This window comes from Rhinatrema bivittatum, chromosome 2, assembly GCF_901001135.1.
Source record: "Rhinatrema bivittatum chromosome 2, aRhiBiv1.1, whole genome shotgun sequence".
Lineage (NCBI taxonomy): Eukaryota > Metazoa > Chordata > Amphibia > Gymnophiona > Rhinatrematidae > Rhinatrema > Rhinatrema bivittatum.
In genome coordinates, this window is record NC_042616.1 from 528,333,713 (window position 1) to 528,351,464 (window position 17,752).

Genomic DNA, 17,752 nt, shown 5'->3' on the forward strand with positions numbered 1-17,752 from the left:
AATATATTTTTTTAAGAGTTGGTTGCCAATCACTAGCTTCTGTGTTTAAGCTGCCTTCATTAGGAACAACATTTGACATAACTTCTCTGAAGAATAGTGGAATCCATTGCAGTCTTCGCTAAAGAAGAAACTGATTCAAATTTATTTTTACACTGCCAAGGTTTTGTGCGCAAAGATCAAGCTTGCTTATGTACACCTTACATACTATAAAGTCACACATGGACGAGTGCAATTAAATGGATGCATGTATTTGTTTTATTTCAGATTTTGACCTGAACTGCTTTTGGCACTGGAGCAGGTTCACAGACTATGTGCAATGTGTGTTGACTTTCACTGCAGTGACTGGATACGTCACCTACCTCTCCCTCGACTCCGTACTCTTTGTAGAAACTTTGGGCTTCCTTGCAGTGTTCACCGAAGCCATGCTGGGCATTCCACAGCTTTATCGAAACCACCAGAATAGATCCACAGAAGGAATGAGGTGGGTCTGCTTGCTTTAGTACTTCGCTGTTTGGGTTGAAATATAGCTGGGGGAACTCAGTACATATGGGACCACTCCTGGAAGAGTTCTCCAAGTTTGGATTCTGGGAGAGGAATTTTCCACTGTGGAATGGAGTTGGTGGCTTTTAGACCATTGGTGTTGAACTTGTCGATGTCTATCAGACCGTTATTGGAAGAGAAATTCAGAATCCATTTCCTGGGCTGTTGAAGGGGGAGTACATTTGTGTTAAGTGAGAATAGTGTTGAAATGTTAGTAAAATGCCACAGGGCCCTCTCTACATTAGGGATTTTGCTGTCAGGAAAGTGCATTTTCCCTACTAATTTGTATCAGAAACCTGAAAGGAAAGTTGTTGATCCTTGGTACCTGAAAAAGGGGTACATAAGTCTGCAGCCATATCACATCTATCTCATGTTAGGAGGGGATGCTCAATTTCAAAGTGTGCTCTTTCAGTTTAATATAGTAAATGACAGCAGATAAAGACCAAAAGATCCATCCAGTCTGCTCTGCAAATTGTTTAGAATTGTAACTGCCGCTCTGTGCAGATTACCCCCATGCAGAAATGTTACACCAAAATTACTACCTTTTACCTTGGTTTTTCATTTCCTTCCTCTGGTCACTAGGGATCTTCTGTATTTATGCCACACCCTTTTGAATTTTGTTACCATTCTTGCCCTCACCACCTCCTCAGGCATTTGAGGTATCCACCACCTTTTTTGTGAAAATGGATTTGCTAACATTGTTCCTGAGTCTACACCCTTGGAACTTCATATCATCATGACCCTTAGTCCTACAGATTGCTTTCTACTGAAAAAGATTTGATTCTTGTGTATTATTACTTTTCAGGTAATTAAAAACCTTCATCATATCCCCCCTGCCTCTCTTCTCCTTTTGATTTTACATATTTAGGTCCTCAAGGCTCATCTAATATGTGACTACCCTAGGAGTTTGATTAGATTCTGCCCTAACCTGTAGCGGACAAATTTCAGCCCTCATTCAAAAGGCCTCCTATTTTTTATGCATGATTAGAATGGTAAGACCTTATCTTAAAGTACAAGAGCTCAAAACTCTTACTCTCTTGTACTAAGCCAACTTGATTATTGTAACTATTTCTGTCAGGCATTTCTTTTAATTTCTTCATTGACTTCAAATAGTTCAGAACACGGCAGCAAAAGTTATTTTTGATAAAAAATAATATAATCATATTACACCACTTCTACAAGAACTACACTGGCCTCCCATTAGTAGTCACATCGTTTTCAAGATCTATTGTCTAACTTTCAAAGTCCTTCAATGGAGCACCCAACCTTGGTCTTGGTCCCTTGTCAATCCACTAGATCTTTGCGTTCATCTCAGTAGGAACAAATTAGATTACCATCTCCCAAAGAAATCTGTTTAGAACAGAGATTATCAACCGGTGTGTCGCCAAACACCAGCAGGTGTGTTGTGTGCTACCCGGTCTCCCATTGCCCCTCAGAAGGCCCTTCCTCCGCCAGGAAGACCTCCAGACTGGGCTCTCGCAAGTCCTTTTACCAGTTGAGGAAATAGTATCCTCTAGCCACCTGTGCTCGCCCGCCTTGGACCAGTTCCAGGGGTCTTGGCCGGTAGCAGCGGGCTCCGAGGACCCAACCAGCCCCCCAGTAAGCCCCATCTACAGGCTTTTGACTAGTGGCGAGGGGGCACGAACCAGAGGCCGGTTCCCCTGGCGGTCGGTCCCCCAGTCGGTGGCAGGCTCCTTTGCTTTGCCCGCCATTGGGAAGCGATCACTTTGGACCGTTGGGTCCTTTGCATTGTCTGCCAGGGCTACTGCTTGAACTTCAGCAGGCTTCCAGAGACTGCTCCCCCAAATCCATTGTGGGGTTCACCCGCCCATCAGGTCTTCCTTCAATCGGAACTTTCTGCCTTTCTAGCAGCGGGTGCAGTAGAACCGGACCCCGTGAGTAGCATGGCTTCTACTCGAGTACTTCCTCATTCTGAAGAGGAACGGCAGCTTGCACCCCATTCTCAACCTCATGACATTGAACAGGTTTCTCATATGCATACTTAACCCTAACTTGAATGCAAAAGTTGTAATTCTGCTGTTAACTCTCTCTTCCTTGGTATTTTGTATTACCCAGTTAGCCCCTCCCTTGTTCTTTGTAATTTCCTTTCTCAGTTGACTGTAAACCGACATGATGTGTCCTACGAATGCCGGTATAAAAAAGTGTTAAAATAAATAAATAAATAAATATGAGAAAAATTCAAAATGGTCTTTCTGGGCATGCTGATCCCGCTCCTCCGAAGAGGAGACTGGCTTTGCTCCCTCGACTTAAAGGAGGCTTATGCCCATATTGCAATTGTCCCCAACCACAGGAAGTACCTCCACTTCCTGGTGGGGACAGAACATTTTCAGTTTAAAGTGCTGCCCTTTGGGCTGACATCAGCCCCACATGTCTTCAATAAATCTTTGGCAGTGGTGGCTGCCTACCTCAGGCGTTGCTCGGTCCATGTCTTTCCATACCTGGATGATCGGCTAATTCAGAGCAACTCCCACTCCAGGGCCTTGCAAGCACTAGCCCTGATGGTTCAGACCTTGCAGACATTGGGATTTGTCATCAACTTCCCCAAATCACGTCTGTCCATCTCCACAGCTAGACTTCATAGGCGCCAGGTTGGATACGACACAGGCAAAGGCCTTCCTGCCAGAGGAGCGGCCGGTCGCCCTCTCCTCGCTGGCTACCCTTGTTCGCAACAGCAAGAGGGTGCCAGCCCGCATACTGCTCCGTCTGCTGGGCCACATGGCCGCCTCCGTCCACGTGACCCCCTTTGCCCGCCTCTGCATGAGGAACCCTCAGTGGGCCTTGCGGTCCCAATGGTGGCAAGCATCCCAGGCTCTGGTCATGGACCCCCTCCACTCCTCCCTGGCCTGGTGGGAAGCCCTCCCCAACTTGGAGAGCGGGGCTCCCTTTTCTACCCATGCCGCCTCAGATGACCCCTCTCCACTGATGCCTTGCCTCAGGGGTAGGGAGCTCACACGGATGGCCTGCACTCTCAGGGCCTCTGGACTGCGGCTGAGGCTTGCTGCCAGATAAACTTTCTGGAGCTTCGGTCGATCCAGAACACCTTGTGGCTTTCCAGGACAAGCTGTCCTCCAAGGTTATCCTCTTCAGAACAGACAACTAGGTGGCGATGCAGTACATAACAAGCAGGGCGACACAGGCAATGCCGGTCTGGGATTGGGCCCTTTCCAGAAGAATGTATCTATGGGCCACCTACCTGCCGGGTCACCTAGACACACTGGCGGACCGCCTCAGTCGGTGCTTTCAACCACATGAGTGGTCCCTGAACCCTGCGGTGGTGGCTGACTTGTTCCGCCACTGGGGTAAGCCGGACATGGACTTGTTTACTTCTCCCCGCATTCGCAAGATGAGCAGGTTCTGCTTCCTGATTCCGGGGAAGGGCCATCCAGCCTGCGATGCCTTCTCCCTTCACTGGGGGCAGGGTCTCCTGTACACGTACCCCCCTATTCAGCTCCTCTTGAGAACTCTGATGAAACTGCAAGAGGATGGAGGGGGGGGGTGACCCTAGTGGCACCCTCCTGGCCAAGGTAGGTGTGGTTCCCTCTTCTCCAGTCAGTGAGCGCACCTGTCCCACTGGGGACAGCTCCCGACCTCATATCACAGAACCAGGGCACCCTGCGAAACCCGAACTTCCGGGCCCTGGCCCTCATGGCGTGGATGTTGAGCGCATGATCCTTCAGCCTTTGCAGCTCTCGGAGGGTGTGTCCAAGGTCTTGATTGAGTCCCAGAAACCCTCCACTTGGAAGTCTTACAGCTGAAGTGGAAGTATTTCTCCATGTGGTGCGGTGGTCACAGACTGGACCCTTTCTCCTGTCTGCTCCCCCACCTGCTGGATTACCTCTGGAATCTATCCGAGTCTGGCCTCCAAACCAGCTCGGTCCGCGTGCACCTCAGCGCCTACGACCAGAGTGATATACACTGCTGACACTCTGCTCCACTTTCTCAGGTCCCAGGAAAAAGGTTCTAGGTTGTTCTGCCAGAAATTAAGACCTCTGTAATGGACACAAAAAGGGGGTTGAATTAGCACAAGATTAAAAGTTGAGTAGCGTCATTCATCAAGGCCAAGGCTGAAGCTCTGACAATTGGTACTAATTCTCAGAAATTTCAAACTTGTGCTAATTCAAACTTATCTTATTTCTGTTCTTTGCTTTGCAGGTCTGCATTAGTATCACCCATTCCCCTACTGTTCTTTGCAATACAGGAGAAGAAGTACAGGGAAGGGGCTTTATTAGGGAGCAGAGTAGCTGTTCTTGTCTGTGTGCTTCAGGCTCACTTCTCCTCTTCCCTGTAGACTGCCTGGAGGGGAGAGACTGGAGCAGAATATCCCTGCTGCTCTCTCTGCCTCTTAAGCCTGAAAAGAAATGCAGGAACTGCATTCCAGGCCATTCTCCCACAAATTAAGCCTTGGGGCAAACTCCAGATGGTTCACTTTAAGACAGAGGCACCACAGTTATTACATTGAATAGCAGTCATTATGTTAATTTGTTCTAATATTGAACACTTTTATTGTGGTAAAGATTTGCAGAGTACCTTGTTACCACTTCCTGTAACTGAAGGTCATTGGTTATGTGCCCTAGTAAGACTATATAAGAAAAGCAGGTTCTGGGATTGGTGGAAAAGAATAGGGGGGAGGTTTTTAAATAGTTGAGATGAAAATTGTAAGAAGTCAAAACACAAAGAGATTTTTAAAAAAAAAATATAGCTAGAAAATCACTCCACAGTTGGAATGCTGGAATTTCTTGATATAACAGAGCAGCACACCAAAATGTGCTCTCAGAACTGACTCTGTCTGGTTTTCTAGCAGCTTCGGTTTGTTCCCTGCAAAGGCAGACATTCACTATATGGCCAGGTAGAAGATGATAAAACAAAAACCCAACCTCAATTTCAAAAGAGTAGATTTAACGAGTAAAGTCTGTTCTAAAATGCTAAAGTGGCAACTATTTAAAGGCCCAAAACAGGGCTTTGCTGTGCTCAGTGCAGTGAGCTGTGCTGCTCAGCCATTCCTCATCCTAAGGACAGGTTTTCTTTCACACAGGCAGCTTTACTCTGCTCACGTTGGAAGGGAAAGGGCCTTTGGGCCAAGTGTAACAGAGTTGTGTTGTGGCCTATTTGTTCTATGTTTGTCACTTTTATAGACTGCGCTTAGCAATTCTGTCTACGTCTGCATGTGTTTTTGTTTTATTAGACAGATTGCAGTGTAACAGGCACACTGAGAGTTGTTGAGTATGACTTTCTTTTCCCTCAAATTAGTAGCCTTTGAAAGATTATTATTATTTATTTTTTTTAAAGGAACCATTAACCAAAGGTATGAATCAGAGCACACATTGCTGGAGTCAGAGCAGTCACATGCTGATAAAGCAGCAATATTATTGTCTGACAGGTTTCAAAAGTATAATTGCAAATCTTTTACGTTGCCATGGCAATGACAATAGTGACTTATTTAGACTCCCTTTCTTTTTATTTTATTTTTTTTATGGTCAGCCTTTTTTGTAGATGATACTTAGATCCACAACAGACTGGAAGTCTTGGAGGGAAAGAACAGATTGAGAAGTGATTTAAGAAAACTCAAGGAGTGATCAAGTGCTTGGCAGTTAATATTTAATGCAAAGAAAAAAACAAAACCCAGTGCAAAATCTTGCATTTGGTGTGCGGAAACTCAAGGGAGCAGTATACGAATGGGGGGGGAGAAAGGGTGGGCTTACTGATGTGAACCGACCAGGTGATGGACCTTAGCGTGATTATCCGATGATCTCAAATTAGTAAAACAGTGTGGCAAGCTGTTTCATGCCAGAGGGATGTTACGGTGCATAGGAAAAGGTATAATTAGTAGAAAAAAAGGAGGTGATCATGCCCCCCCACAGATTTTGGGGAGACTTTGCATGGAATATTATGTTCCATTCCTGAAGCTGTATCTCCAAAAGAATATACATAGATGCAGTCCAGAGTGAGAGACTATCAAAAGGAGTGCTATATTTTATTTTATTTGTTTCTTCAACTTGAATATCACCCGTTCCTAAAGAATCCAGGCTGGTTTACAAAAACATAAGTTATTCAAATAACTCATAGAGAATAATACACAGGAAACCAATTTTTATTTTTTTGGAGGAAAAAATTGTCTAGTGTCATGGATGTGGGCCCTTGAGCCATGGCGTGGTTGATGTAGCCTAGCAGGTGAACTTACTAGGCCCACGCTGACAGCTGGTGGACTCGCTCTTACTAGGACTGAAGCTGGAGCTTCGCCTTATACCAGCCCAGTTCCCTGCAAGTTGAGCCCTTGGCAATGGGTGATATCATTCCATGGCACCAAGCTCTCAGAGCTCAGTAAGTGTCTTACTAAGCATGTATAGTTGTTCTCACACACAATCACTGCCTTGTGAGCCCCTCTGTCTTTCTTTGTCTAACCTATCGCATGGATATGTTTGTTTGTTTGTTTGTTTATTTGTAACTATTTGTAACTCACGCCCTCTGATGTTCGAGGCGGGGAACATAATTGCATACATAAAATAATGTAAAACAGGTTTAATGACCACAGAAATATGACTGAATGGCTGATATGCAGGAGATGTAAAGCTTAAAACATCAAAAATAATAAGCAGAAAATCTGAAGGCTGAGTTAGGGAGTAACCTGGCTAGACACTGAATTTAGGGAGAAGGCATCTGCGAATAGATGAGTTTTAAGAGCCGCCTTGAATTCTTTTGAGTCTTTCGGGGTAAGTAAATGCTGCAGAAGGAATTTCTAGAACATTTCTTTCACTTCTAGTTGACAATAAAGCTGTTTGAGGAGAGGGGATTTCCCAAAGAGATTGAGAGGCTGAGCAAAGTGTTCTGGTAGAAATGTAAAATCTAAGAGTACTGCTGATCCATGGAGACATAACATGGTGTAGAATGTTATAAATTATAGAAGCTAGTTTATCTTGTATATGTGACTGAATAAGAACATAAGAAATTGCATATTGTGTTAGACCGAGGGTCCAACAGTGGCCAATCCAGGTTACAAGTACCTGGCAAGTACCCAAACATTTAATAGATCCCATGCTACTAGTCATCTTGATTAATAGCAGTTTATGGACTTCTCTTCCAGGAACTTATCCAAACCCCTTCAACTTCTGCAAAATGCTACTGCAAGACTCATTACAAACACACGCAAACATGACCATATTACCCCCATCCTCAAGGATTTACATTGGCTCCCCATAATGTCCCGTATACACTACAAAACTCTGACCATAATTCACAAGTCCATTTACACCCACAACTCCAACTGGCTCGACCTCCCTTTCACTGCCCCCCTGTCCATCCGAGCCACCAGATCTACCAACAAAGGCACCCTCCACGTTCAATCCTTGAAACAGGCACATCTCTCCTCCACCCGAGACCGTGCCATCTCTATTGCCGGGCCCGTTCTCTGGAATACACTACCTGTCCACATGCGACTTGAACCCTGTGCATTTAAATTCAAAAAGAAATTAAAAACTCTCCTGTTCAACCATGCTTACACAGAATAACTCCCTCCACTCCCCCTCGCAGTCCCCTTTCAGGTAACCTCCTTATTAAGGAGACTTTCATTGTAAATTGTTTTGGTTATTACCTTCTTGTTCTCCTATCCTTCCTACTGCCTTTCTGTTCTTCCCCCCGCCCAGTTACATTCCCCTGTTGCAATGTATTTTCCAATCTTTCAGTTACTATGTGAACCGGTATGATGTCCCCACAAATACCGGTATATAAAAGTTTCTAAATAAATAAATAAATAAATAAATCCAGCTAAGCTAACTGTCCTAACCACATCCTCTAGCAATGAATTCTAGAGCTTAATTGTGCGTTGAATGAAATAATTTTCTCCTATTTGTTTTAAATATGCTACTTGTTATCTTCCTGGAGTACCCTCTAGACCTTCTGTTACCTTTAAGAATAAATAACCAATTCATATTTACCCATTCAAGACCTCTATCATATCTCCTCTCAGTCATATCTTCTCCAAGTTGAGCAGCCCTAAACTCTTTAGCTTTTGTTCATAGGGGAGCTGTTCCATGCCCTTTATCATTTTAGTCACCCTTCTCTACTATATCTTTTTTGAGATGAAGCAACCAGAATTGCAGACAGTACTCAAGGTGTGGTCTCACCATGGAACGATACAGAGGCATTATAACATTCTCCATTTTATTCACCATTCCTTTTCTAATAATTCCTAACATTGTTTGCTTTTTTGACTGCTGTAGCACACTGAGCTGATGATTTCAATGTATTATCTACTATGATGCCTAGATCTTTCTCCTGGGTAGTAGCTCCTATGGAACGTAACATCATGTAACTACTGTATGGGTTATTTTCCCTATATGTATCACCTTGCACTTGTCCACATTAAATTTCATCTGCCATTTGGATGCCCAATCTTCCAATCTCACAAGGTCGTCCTGCAATTTATCACAATCCGCATGAGATTTAATTACTCTGAATAATTTTGTGTCAACTGCAGATTTGATCACCTCACTCATTGAATAGGCAGCCAATGCAGGGATTGCAGGGTTCTCAGTCTCTCTCTAAAATTTTTGGCCCTTTTTTTCAGACTCAGGTTTGGTAGAGTTTTTCTTTACTGCTGCCTTGGAAGCTGCTCAACAGAAATTTCAGTTGTACCAAAAAAAAGTAAAGGAAATTGAGAAGCCCAGTGCCAAAGATCCTGCAGTCAGTGGGTTAAGGACTGTGGATGTGGACATCGCATGTTTATCACAGACACCCATTCTGTCTACTATTGCTGCCTGGGCCCTGATCATGATGCTCCCAGCTGTCCCAGTTGTGGTCAGATGTTCCCAAGGGCACAACAGTACTGTGCCTGGAAATTGGAGGCCCTGCAGAAGTCATCTTTGAGTAAAGCCCCTAAGTTTTGGTGCAAGGGCGGACAACAGAGAAGCCAATCTTAATCATCTTCCGGTCTCAGTGCCAAAAGAAGCCAAGGCAGGATTCAACATCCCCTCTCTCCTGCAAGTCAGGAAAGGCTACCCCATGGCACTGGATCCCAGATAGTCCACAGGTCAAGGATGAGTGAACTGCAGAAGAACAAGGCTCTGAGAAAAGCACCTCCGGCTCCATCTTCCTTGGTTATGAAGAAGCCAGTGCTGCCCATCAGGGTTCCACTTGGGTGGATCCTGCTTCAACACCTCAATGGAAGATACTTTCCTCAGCACAGGCACCCTCATAGTTTCTGGCATAGAAGCCATTTGTTCTACCTGGTGTGCTGTCCATCTTATTGGCGTGAAGCATACTGGTGCACACTATGATGTAGTCAGCCCCCTTGGTACAGGGTTTTAGAATGCCTTTAATCTCATTGAAGCAGAGCGCTAAGATGCGCAAGGACATGCATTCTTCAACTATGGAGTATGTGGTCTTTGTGCAGAAAATGGCCTTACTAGCATCATTGATCAGTGCTAGTCAGCAAGACGTATTGGCACAACTCCTGCAGAGTAATTCACAATCCGCTGCCTCTACACTTATGACTATTGTGCCTCCAAGCTCCCATTCAGCACCACTGGTGACAGCAGTACTCAATGTGGCTGAGCTAATTTTTGTGTTTAAAGAAGCGCTCTCTCCCCCAACTCCAATGCAAAGGGTTCTTCAGCCAGTGGGACTCTAGCAATCGGAGATAATAACAAACTTCTTTACCGGCTTAAACTCTGAAGACCAGCAAGGAAAGTTGCAATCTCTCCTATTTAAGATGGAGGAACCTTTCCTGCTTAGTGGGACCTCACAGAGACTGTGAGAGTTTCAGTCCTTGCCTCATGGACTCCTGGCAGTAGGATTGAGTCCCTGTCCTGAGATGGTAGATTTACCCCCTCCAAGGGAGTCCTTTCATGAATCAGAAGTGAAGAAGTGGGATCTGCTTATTTTGACTTCTTATTGGTCATTTCTCCCTTTGACCAAAAGATGTCTCCTTATACTCTCAGAATTATTGGGGCCCTAGCTAAGTGTCTCTCCATGGGCAGGTGAAGAGGATTCCACTTGGATTCTTTCAAATCACCTGCCGGACTTGCCTCAGCATAATTCTCCTCTAGAAGATCTCAGCTACTTAGCAAAGAGCTTCAAGGTGAACTATAATCAATTTAAAACAATTACAATTGAAATAAACTTATAGTGGAGATAAAATTTACAGCATTGTAATAACTTCAGGTCCTTGATCAGTACCAGGGGGAGTAAGATTAGGGGCAAGTGGAGTCTCTATAGAGAAGACCTTGCTGAAAAGCCATGCCCTTAGCTTTTTTCCTAAAGGTAAGGTAGCAAGATTTAAGTCATAGGGGTAGCGATATCTTGTTCCAGATTTTTGGTGCATAACAGCTGAAGGCACAAAGTCTAGTGCAGGACAGTCTGGCAGTGGTTAGAGGAGGAGATGGAAGAAGAGACATTTGGGAGGAGTGTAGATCTCTTATAGGTGTGTAGGAGGAGAGAAGTTAGGAGAGGTACTCGAATGCTTATTCATGCACTTGTAAGTGACATCTTTCACTGTGAGGAAGGAACGGGCCCAACGAATGGATATTTTCAGTTTGTTGCAATTTCTCCTACTTTGAGCAGACTTTGCATTTATCCTGATATATAGCCTCCTCAGAAAACTGCAAATGATGATGTGGCAGGCTCCAACATGTTGCCTTCCAATAGCTTGAAAGACTGATTGAATGTATAAAGTCTAGGCCTCCCTGTGTTTTGGAGTAGTCCAGCTACCGCACCATTCCATTGTGGTGGAGTTGACATTGAAGTGGACAATGTGAACCTAGGATTGCTCTAACATGTCTCCTGGAAAGGTCTAAAGGCATTGGCTACGTTTGGAAAGAAGGTCTTCCAGGATCCATGCTGATGCTTGGATTGCAGCTTCCCACTTGTACATGGCATAGTATTTACACAAGTGTGTGCAAAAGCTGAAGCCTTTAGCAGAATTGTCAGACCCTGGGCATGTAGGATTTCACCGAGCCATGGAGGATGTAAAGGTGTGCGAGAAGCACCTCATCCACTCTGCCTATAAAGTTTTTGACAGTATGGCAAGAACCTTGATTATCTTTGTAGGTGCCAGGAGGCTTGCATGGTAAGTGAATGGTCTCTGAGAAGATCTGCATGACCTCATGGTGGGTGCGCCCTGTACAGGGGAAAACTCATTCAGGTATAAAAGTGCAGCAGATGGTGGTTCTGATTAAGGAGCATCAATCAGAGTCACTATCTGGTTGCAGGTGACAAGCCAGCCCCTTCCAGATGCCAGTATTTTACCTATAAGCACCAATTTTTCTAGAGATACCCTTCCATCTGTTAGAATTGTGGACTCTTGTGGGGGGTGAGTTTGATGCTATGTACAAGTAAAGCTCTGTAGGTCGTCATTGCCAGCTGGCGGAGTGGACGGTGAAGAGACTGAACTGGAGCTTCGCTTGTTCAGCCCCTTCACCTCGGGTTGAGACTTTGGGTTCAGGGGGCTGGCAAGTCTTAAGTAGCATTCTCTGGGCACAGGGCGAAGAGTAGACCCAGTGTCAGGCTGAGGTCAGAGGCAGGCAGCAGACAAGGTAAACGAGAGTCCAGGCTAAGGTCAGTACCAGGTGTCCATCCAAGGGAGAGAAGGCAGTAGGTTGGGCAAGAAGGATGAGGCAAGGCTGGATAGATAAAGACAAGCTGGACAAAGTTGAAGACTCTGAGGCAGTCTGGAGAGGCAAAGACAAGGCTGAACAAGGCTGAAGACATGGAAGCAGGCTGGAAAGACGAAGACAAGTCTAGACAAGGCTGAAGACGATGGACGCTGAGGCTGAAACTCACTCTACCACTAAGGTAGTAGACCCATTGCTGAGGTACTGTAGTTTGCACGGCTGAGATTTGAATACCCAGCTGTGTGACATCATCTGGAGGTACCAGCCAGCATTGTTCCTACACTAACTGCACTAACCACATCCTCTGGCAACAAATTCCAGAGTTTAATTGTGTGTTGAGTGAAAAAGAACTTTCTCCGATTAGTTTTAAATGTGCCCCATGCTAACTTCATGGAGTTCCCCCAAGTCTTTCTATTATTCGAAAGAGTAAATAACTGAGTCACATTTACCCGTTCTAGACCTCTCATGATTTTAAACACGTCTATCATATCCCCCCCTCAGCCATCTCTTCTCCAAGCTGAAAAGTCCTACTCTCTTTAGTCTTTCCTCGTAGGGGAGCTGTTCCATCCCCTTTATCATTTTGGTCGCCCTTCTCTGAACCGTCTCCATCACAACTATATCTTTTTTGAGATGGGGTGACCAGAATTGTACACAGAATTCAAGGTGCAGTCTCACCATGGAGCGATATAGAATCATTATGACATTTTCCGTTTTATTCACCATTCCCTTTCTAATAATTCCCAACATTCTGTTTGCTTTTTTGACTGCCGGAGCACACTGAACCGATGATTTCAATGTGTTATCCACTATGACGCCTAGATCTCTTTCTTGGAACCTAACATTGTGTAACTATAGCATGGGTTATTTTTCCCTATATGCATCACCTTGTACTTATCCACATTAGATTTCATCTGCCATTTGGATGCCCAATTTTCCAGTCTCATAAGGTCTTCCTGCATTTTATTCATATCTTATTCACCTGTCAATTCAGTCTCCGATTCCATGAAGAATGTTGTGAATCTTATCACCCAAGAAGACTGCAGACTCTGCCATTTCAGTCTGCCATTATGGTCCTCATGATGTGGATGTTGAATGCACAGTAGTCTCAGCCTTTTTCTTCCTAAGGAGGTGGAGATTGTGCTGATAATGGTTTGCAAGCCTTCAACCAGAAGATTCTACATTTTCAAGTGGAAGAAGTTTTGAACTTGGTGTGGGACTAGCCAGCTGGATCCTTTCTACTGTGGCCTGAGGGACTTGCTTCAATATTTATTCTTCCTCTTGTCCTTAGGCCTCAGCACCTCTTTGATTTAGGTTCTTCTCAGCACTGTTGCAGTGTATTACCAGCAAGTGGCAAGAGACTCAAACTCTCTACAACCTTTAGTATCAAAGTTCATGAAATCTGGTGTTCTAAACCTCTTGTCAGTAAACCTCAATGTCAGTAGACCTCAATGTAGTCCTAGCTCAATTCATGAAACCTCCCTTCCAATATCTCAAGTCGGTGGACTTGATGTTCCTCATCTGAAGAGTGTTTCTTGTTGCCATCACTTCAGAACAAGAGTTAATGAATTACAGGCTCTGGTTTCATATTTACCAGGCCTGCGTTTTTTCCACAACAGGATTGTTCTGTGTAAATTCCTTTTTGAAAGTGGTGTCTGCTTTCTACTTTAACCAAGCTATTGTGCTACCTGTGTTCTTTTTTAGACCAATGTGCACAAAGGAGAACAGGCTCTTCACTCCTTGGATTGTAAGAAAGCCCTGGCATATTATTTAAAAATGGCCCAGCCTTGCCATCAAGCTATTGAACTGTTCATATCCTTTATCGCAATAGGTTGTGAAGAACAATTTCCAAAAAACTGGCTAATTGGGTAGCAGACTGTATAGCACACTGTTATGCTCTGGCTGGTTTACAGATTATGGATGCTGGCAAGGCTTATCAAATGAGAGCCATGGCAACTTCAGTGGCTCATCTCAAGAACACTTTCATTGAAGACATATGCAAAGCTTCTACTTGGTCATTTGTTCACACCTTCAAGTCCCATTACTAGCATATCCTGGGAAGACAGTAACTTTGGACAAGCAGTTCTGCACAACCTGTTCATCCAATATCCATACTCTACCTGGTGGGGCCAGGTTGTCTTTTAAGTATTTGTTATGCAATACAACCCTCAGCTAGGGAGTCCCCATGCATTATGACTGATTCATGTCTACTTGTCAGTTCATTTTTCAAACTGCACACTTTAAAAAGATTAAAGCCACTTTTCTTTAAATCTGATTTTCAAACAGTCCTTCAAGCCCTTATTTTCTCAGGGCTGGACTATTGTAATGGCCTTTATTTAGGCCTACCTGACTCTACAACAAAACCTTTACAGTTGATTCAAAACGCTACAGCCCGGTTACTTATAGGCTCCCCAATGAGAGGTCATATTACACCTATTCTATATACATTACACTGGCTCCCAATTAAGTATAGAGTGAAATTCAAAATACTATCCTTAATACACTCACTTATAAATAGCCAGGACTCCATCTGGTTATGTACAGCATCTAAGGCTGTATAAACCATCCAGGAATCTGAGATCTACCAGTAAAAATTTGCTTGAAGTCCCTACAGTTCGGCTTGCAAGATTAAACATCACAAGAGAAAGAGCTTTTGCCATGGCCGGTCCCATACTCTGGAACTCTCTTCCGAATGCTCCGAGACAAATCTCCAATCACAAAGAATTAAAAAAATCATTAAAAACGCATCTATTTAAAGAAGCATTTGTAGGCCTTGAGCAACAGAACAAACAATAATAAAAATAACAAACATCTTCATATATCATACTATTACTGCCATTTTCAATGCAATTGAACTCTTATTGTTTTTATTTGCTTTCTTAACTGTTTCCTGTTTTTGTAATTTTAAGTATAGGAGATATATACTGAGACATATGAGAATAGGGATTAAACCATGAATTGTATTTCTCTCCAACTGTTACTGTTTTTTGTTTGTATATTTTTTATTTTTATGCATTTTTAATTCTTTTATTTTTACTTTGATTGTTATTTCTCTTAATAACTGTTATATTAATTTTATTAATATACCCTATAGTTTTTTTGATGATTTGTAAACCGTTCTGGTCAATTCTTATTGTGAAAGACGGTATAGAAATGTTTTTAAATAAATAAATAACCCAACTTGCTTTCTCAGTTTATTTTATTTATCTGTATACAGATTTCTCTGTAGACACCAGGGTAAATCAGCCATACTTAACTCACCCGCCTCCCTGGACATTCAATGACCTTTGCTAAAGCTTAAGACCTGGAAGAGACCTAGGGTGTAGGAGGCAGTGCGTGTGCACGCAGGAACTCCTGTGCATGCTCAGTAAAACGTTTACTGAGCTATGAGAGCAGGATGCATGTCAGTGCTTTCGGATGATGCCACCCATGCGTAATGGCTAATTCATCCTGCTGTCCACAGAGAACCCTGTTTAAAGGTACACAAACTTGCTTTTTCCTGGGTTGCTGTTTGTGTCCAATCTCACCTTTCTTTCCTCTGTGCAGGTTAGTGCATTTTCACTGACGTCCAGGGGGTTGAACTCGTGACAGAATATCACGTACAGAGCCTTGCAAAAGTCTTCACTTCCTTATGCATTTTTCACATTCTTCTGCCTAAAAAATACAAATCAAAATACATTAAAGTAGGAATTTTTCATTGAACTACATGTAGAATATGGAGGCAATGAATACCCATCAGGCAGCTTTCATGGCAGGCAGGGAAAAGGGACTGAGCACACCTCAGGGCCCTCTTTTATTGTACATTCATACAAAGGCAGATGATGTGTCATTACATGATTGGCTACTTTCCCCATAGCAACAGACGAGTCATTACACCATTGGCTTGGTTCAGGGGGTGTATACGGATCATTTCATTGGCTGCTGAAATCTATACCTCCTGACTTTGTCCTGCCTCTGACTAGGGAACACCCAGCCCTTATTTCAGGCAATCAGGATTAATTATAAGCTAGAGAAATACATGACAGTCAGGTATCCTTTCCTAGGCAGAGAGGCTTAAGCACAGGTGATGCTTTTATTCAGTGCAAGGCCAGGGAGAAGGGAAGATAGTGTAAAACCCTGACATGGCTTGCTGGCAAGCGCATATTTCCCACACTACATAACCTACTCCCCACACCTTCATCATGAAAGAAGTATAGAAAGATTCCAAAAGTACTTTTCTTGTCTTATTATGTGGTGAGTTCACTTCTCATTTACAGATTTTTGAATACGAGATTCTTTATGATTGACTTTTCTTTTTACAATTCAATGCTGATTCAAGTCAGCTTTTGGCTTCTTTCTTTTTTTTATTTAAACACCATCCCAATCCCTGCTCCCATATCAAACAAAAGTGTCTGATTCACTACCCCCCCGCCCCCCCCCCCAATTCCCATTCCCATAGAATGGAAGAAAAAAACATTGCGGTGCCTAAGATCAAGAAACAACGCTGGGTCCATCGGGAACATAAGCAGGAAAATGGCTTGCATCACATTTCTGCAAGACTTTCCTCCATAGCTCAAAATAGCCTTTGTAGGCTAGAAAGGCTCTACCTGAGGGTAGGTCTTTCATCCGCAATTGCTCAATCTGCGCAGCGAATGGGGTATGATTGTAGTGTGAATGTGTGTGTGTGTGGGGATTCAGTTTTCTTCATTGTAAAAAAAACCCAAAACTGTTTGAGCCTAAGGATTCTCTTACTCTGTGGATATTTTTTTTCCTGCACTATTTGTCATGTTCTAACCTGCTTTGTATTGGACTGAGTTGTATATCATATTTGTTGGCTCAATTAACAAATTAAAAAAAAAAAAAAAGAATGGGAAAAAAATCCTTGGTTAAATCAGTCCCAAAGTGATTAAAAGAAGAGAGCTGTGAGGATAGGTATGTGGCATACAGGTGCAAGAGGGAAGATGCTGCTTTGGACTGTGCTGCTCTGTGGCATCACAACCTCCAAAGTCTCATACAAGCTCTGCTGAACTGTCCCCAGCAGGGGCAGTGTCTGGTCGCCGCATCTCAAAAAAGATATAATTGCGATAGAGAAGGTACAGAGAAGGGTGATCAAAATGATAAGGGGACTGGAACAGCTCCCCTATGAGGAAAGACTAAAGAGGTTAGGACTTTTCAGCTTGGAGAAGAGACGGCTGAGGGGTGGATATGATAGAGGTGTTTAAAATCATGACAGGGCTAGAGCGGGTAGATGTGAATCGGTTATTTACTCTTTCGGATAATAGAAAGACTAGGGGGCACTCCATGAAGTTAGCTTGTAGCACATTTAAAACTAATCGGAGAAAGTTCTTCTTCACTCAACGCACAATTAAACTCTGGAATTTGTTGCCAGAGGATATGGTTAGTTCAGTTAGTATAGCTGTGTTTAAAAAAGGATTGGATAAGTTCTTGGAGGAGAAGTCCATTACCTGCTATTAATTAAGTTGACTTCGAAAATAGCCACTGCTATTACTAGCAACGGTAACATGAAATAGACTTAGTTTTTGGGTACTTGCCAGGATCCTATGGCCTGGATTGGCCACTGTTGGAAACAGGATGCTGGGCTTGATGGACGC

The 17,752-nt window shown here is 43.6% G+C and overlaps 1 protein-coding gene across 4 annotated transcripts in view; it reads left to right on the forward strand.

Annotated features, from left to right (window-relative positions):
- Positions 1 to 17,752, forward strand: part of SLC66A2 (solute carrier family 66 member 2) — a 202,314-nt gene that overhangs the window by 115,195 nt on the left and 69,367 nt on the right. For 3 of the 4 annotated variants that reach the window (XM_029590811.1, XM_029590813.1, XM_029590812.1), the window contains one exon: positions 265 to 481. The exons of the other annotated variant lie outside the window; for it this stretch is intronic. In XM_029590811.1, the coding sequence (XP_029446671.1) occupies positions 265 to 481 (217 nt within the window). The remainder of the gene's footprint in view (positions 1 to 264; positions 482 to 17,752) is intronic. 4 annotated transcript variants of the gene reach the window in all.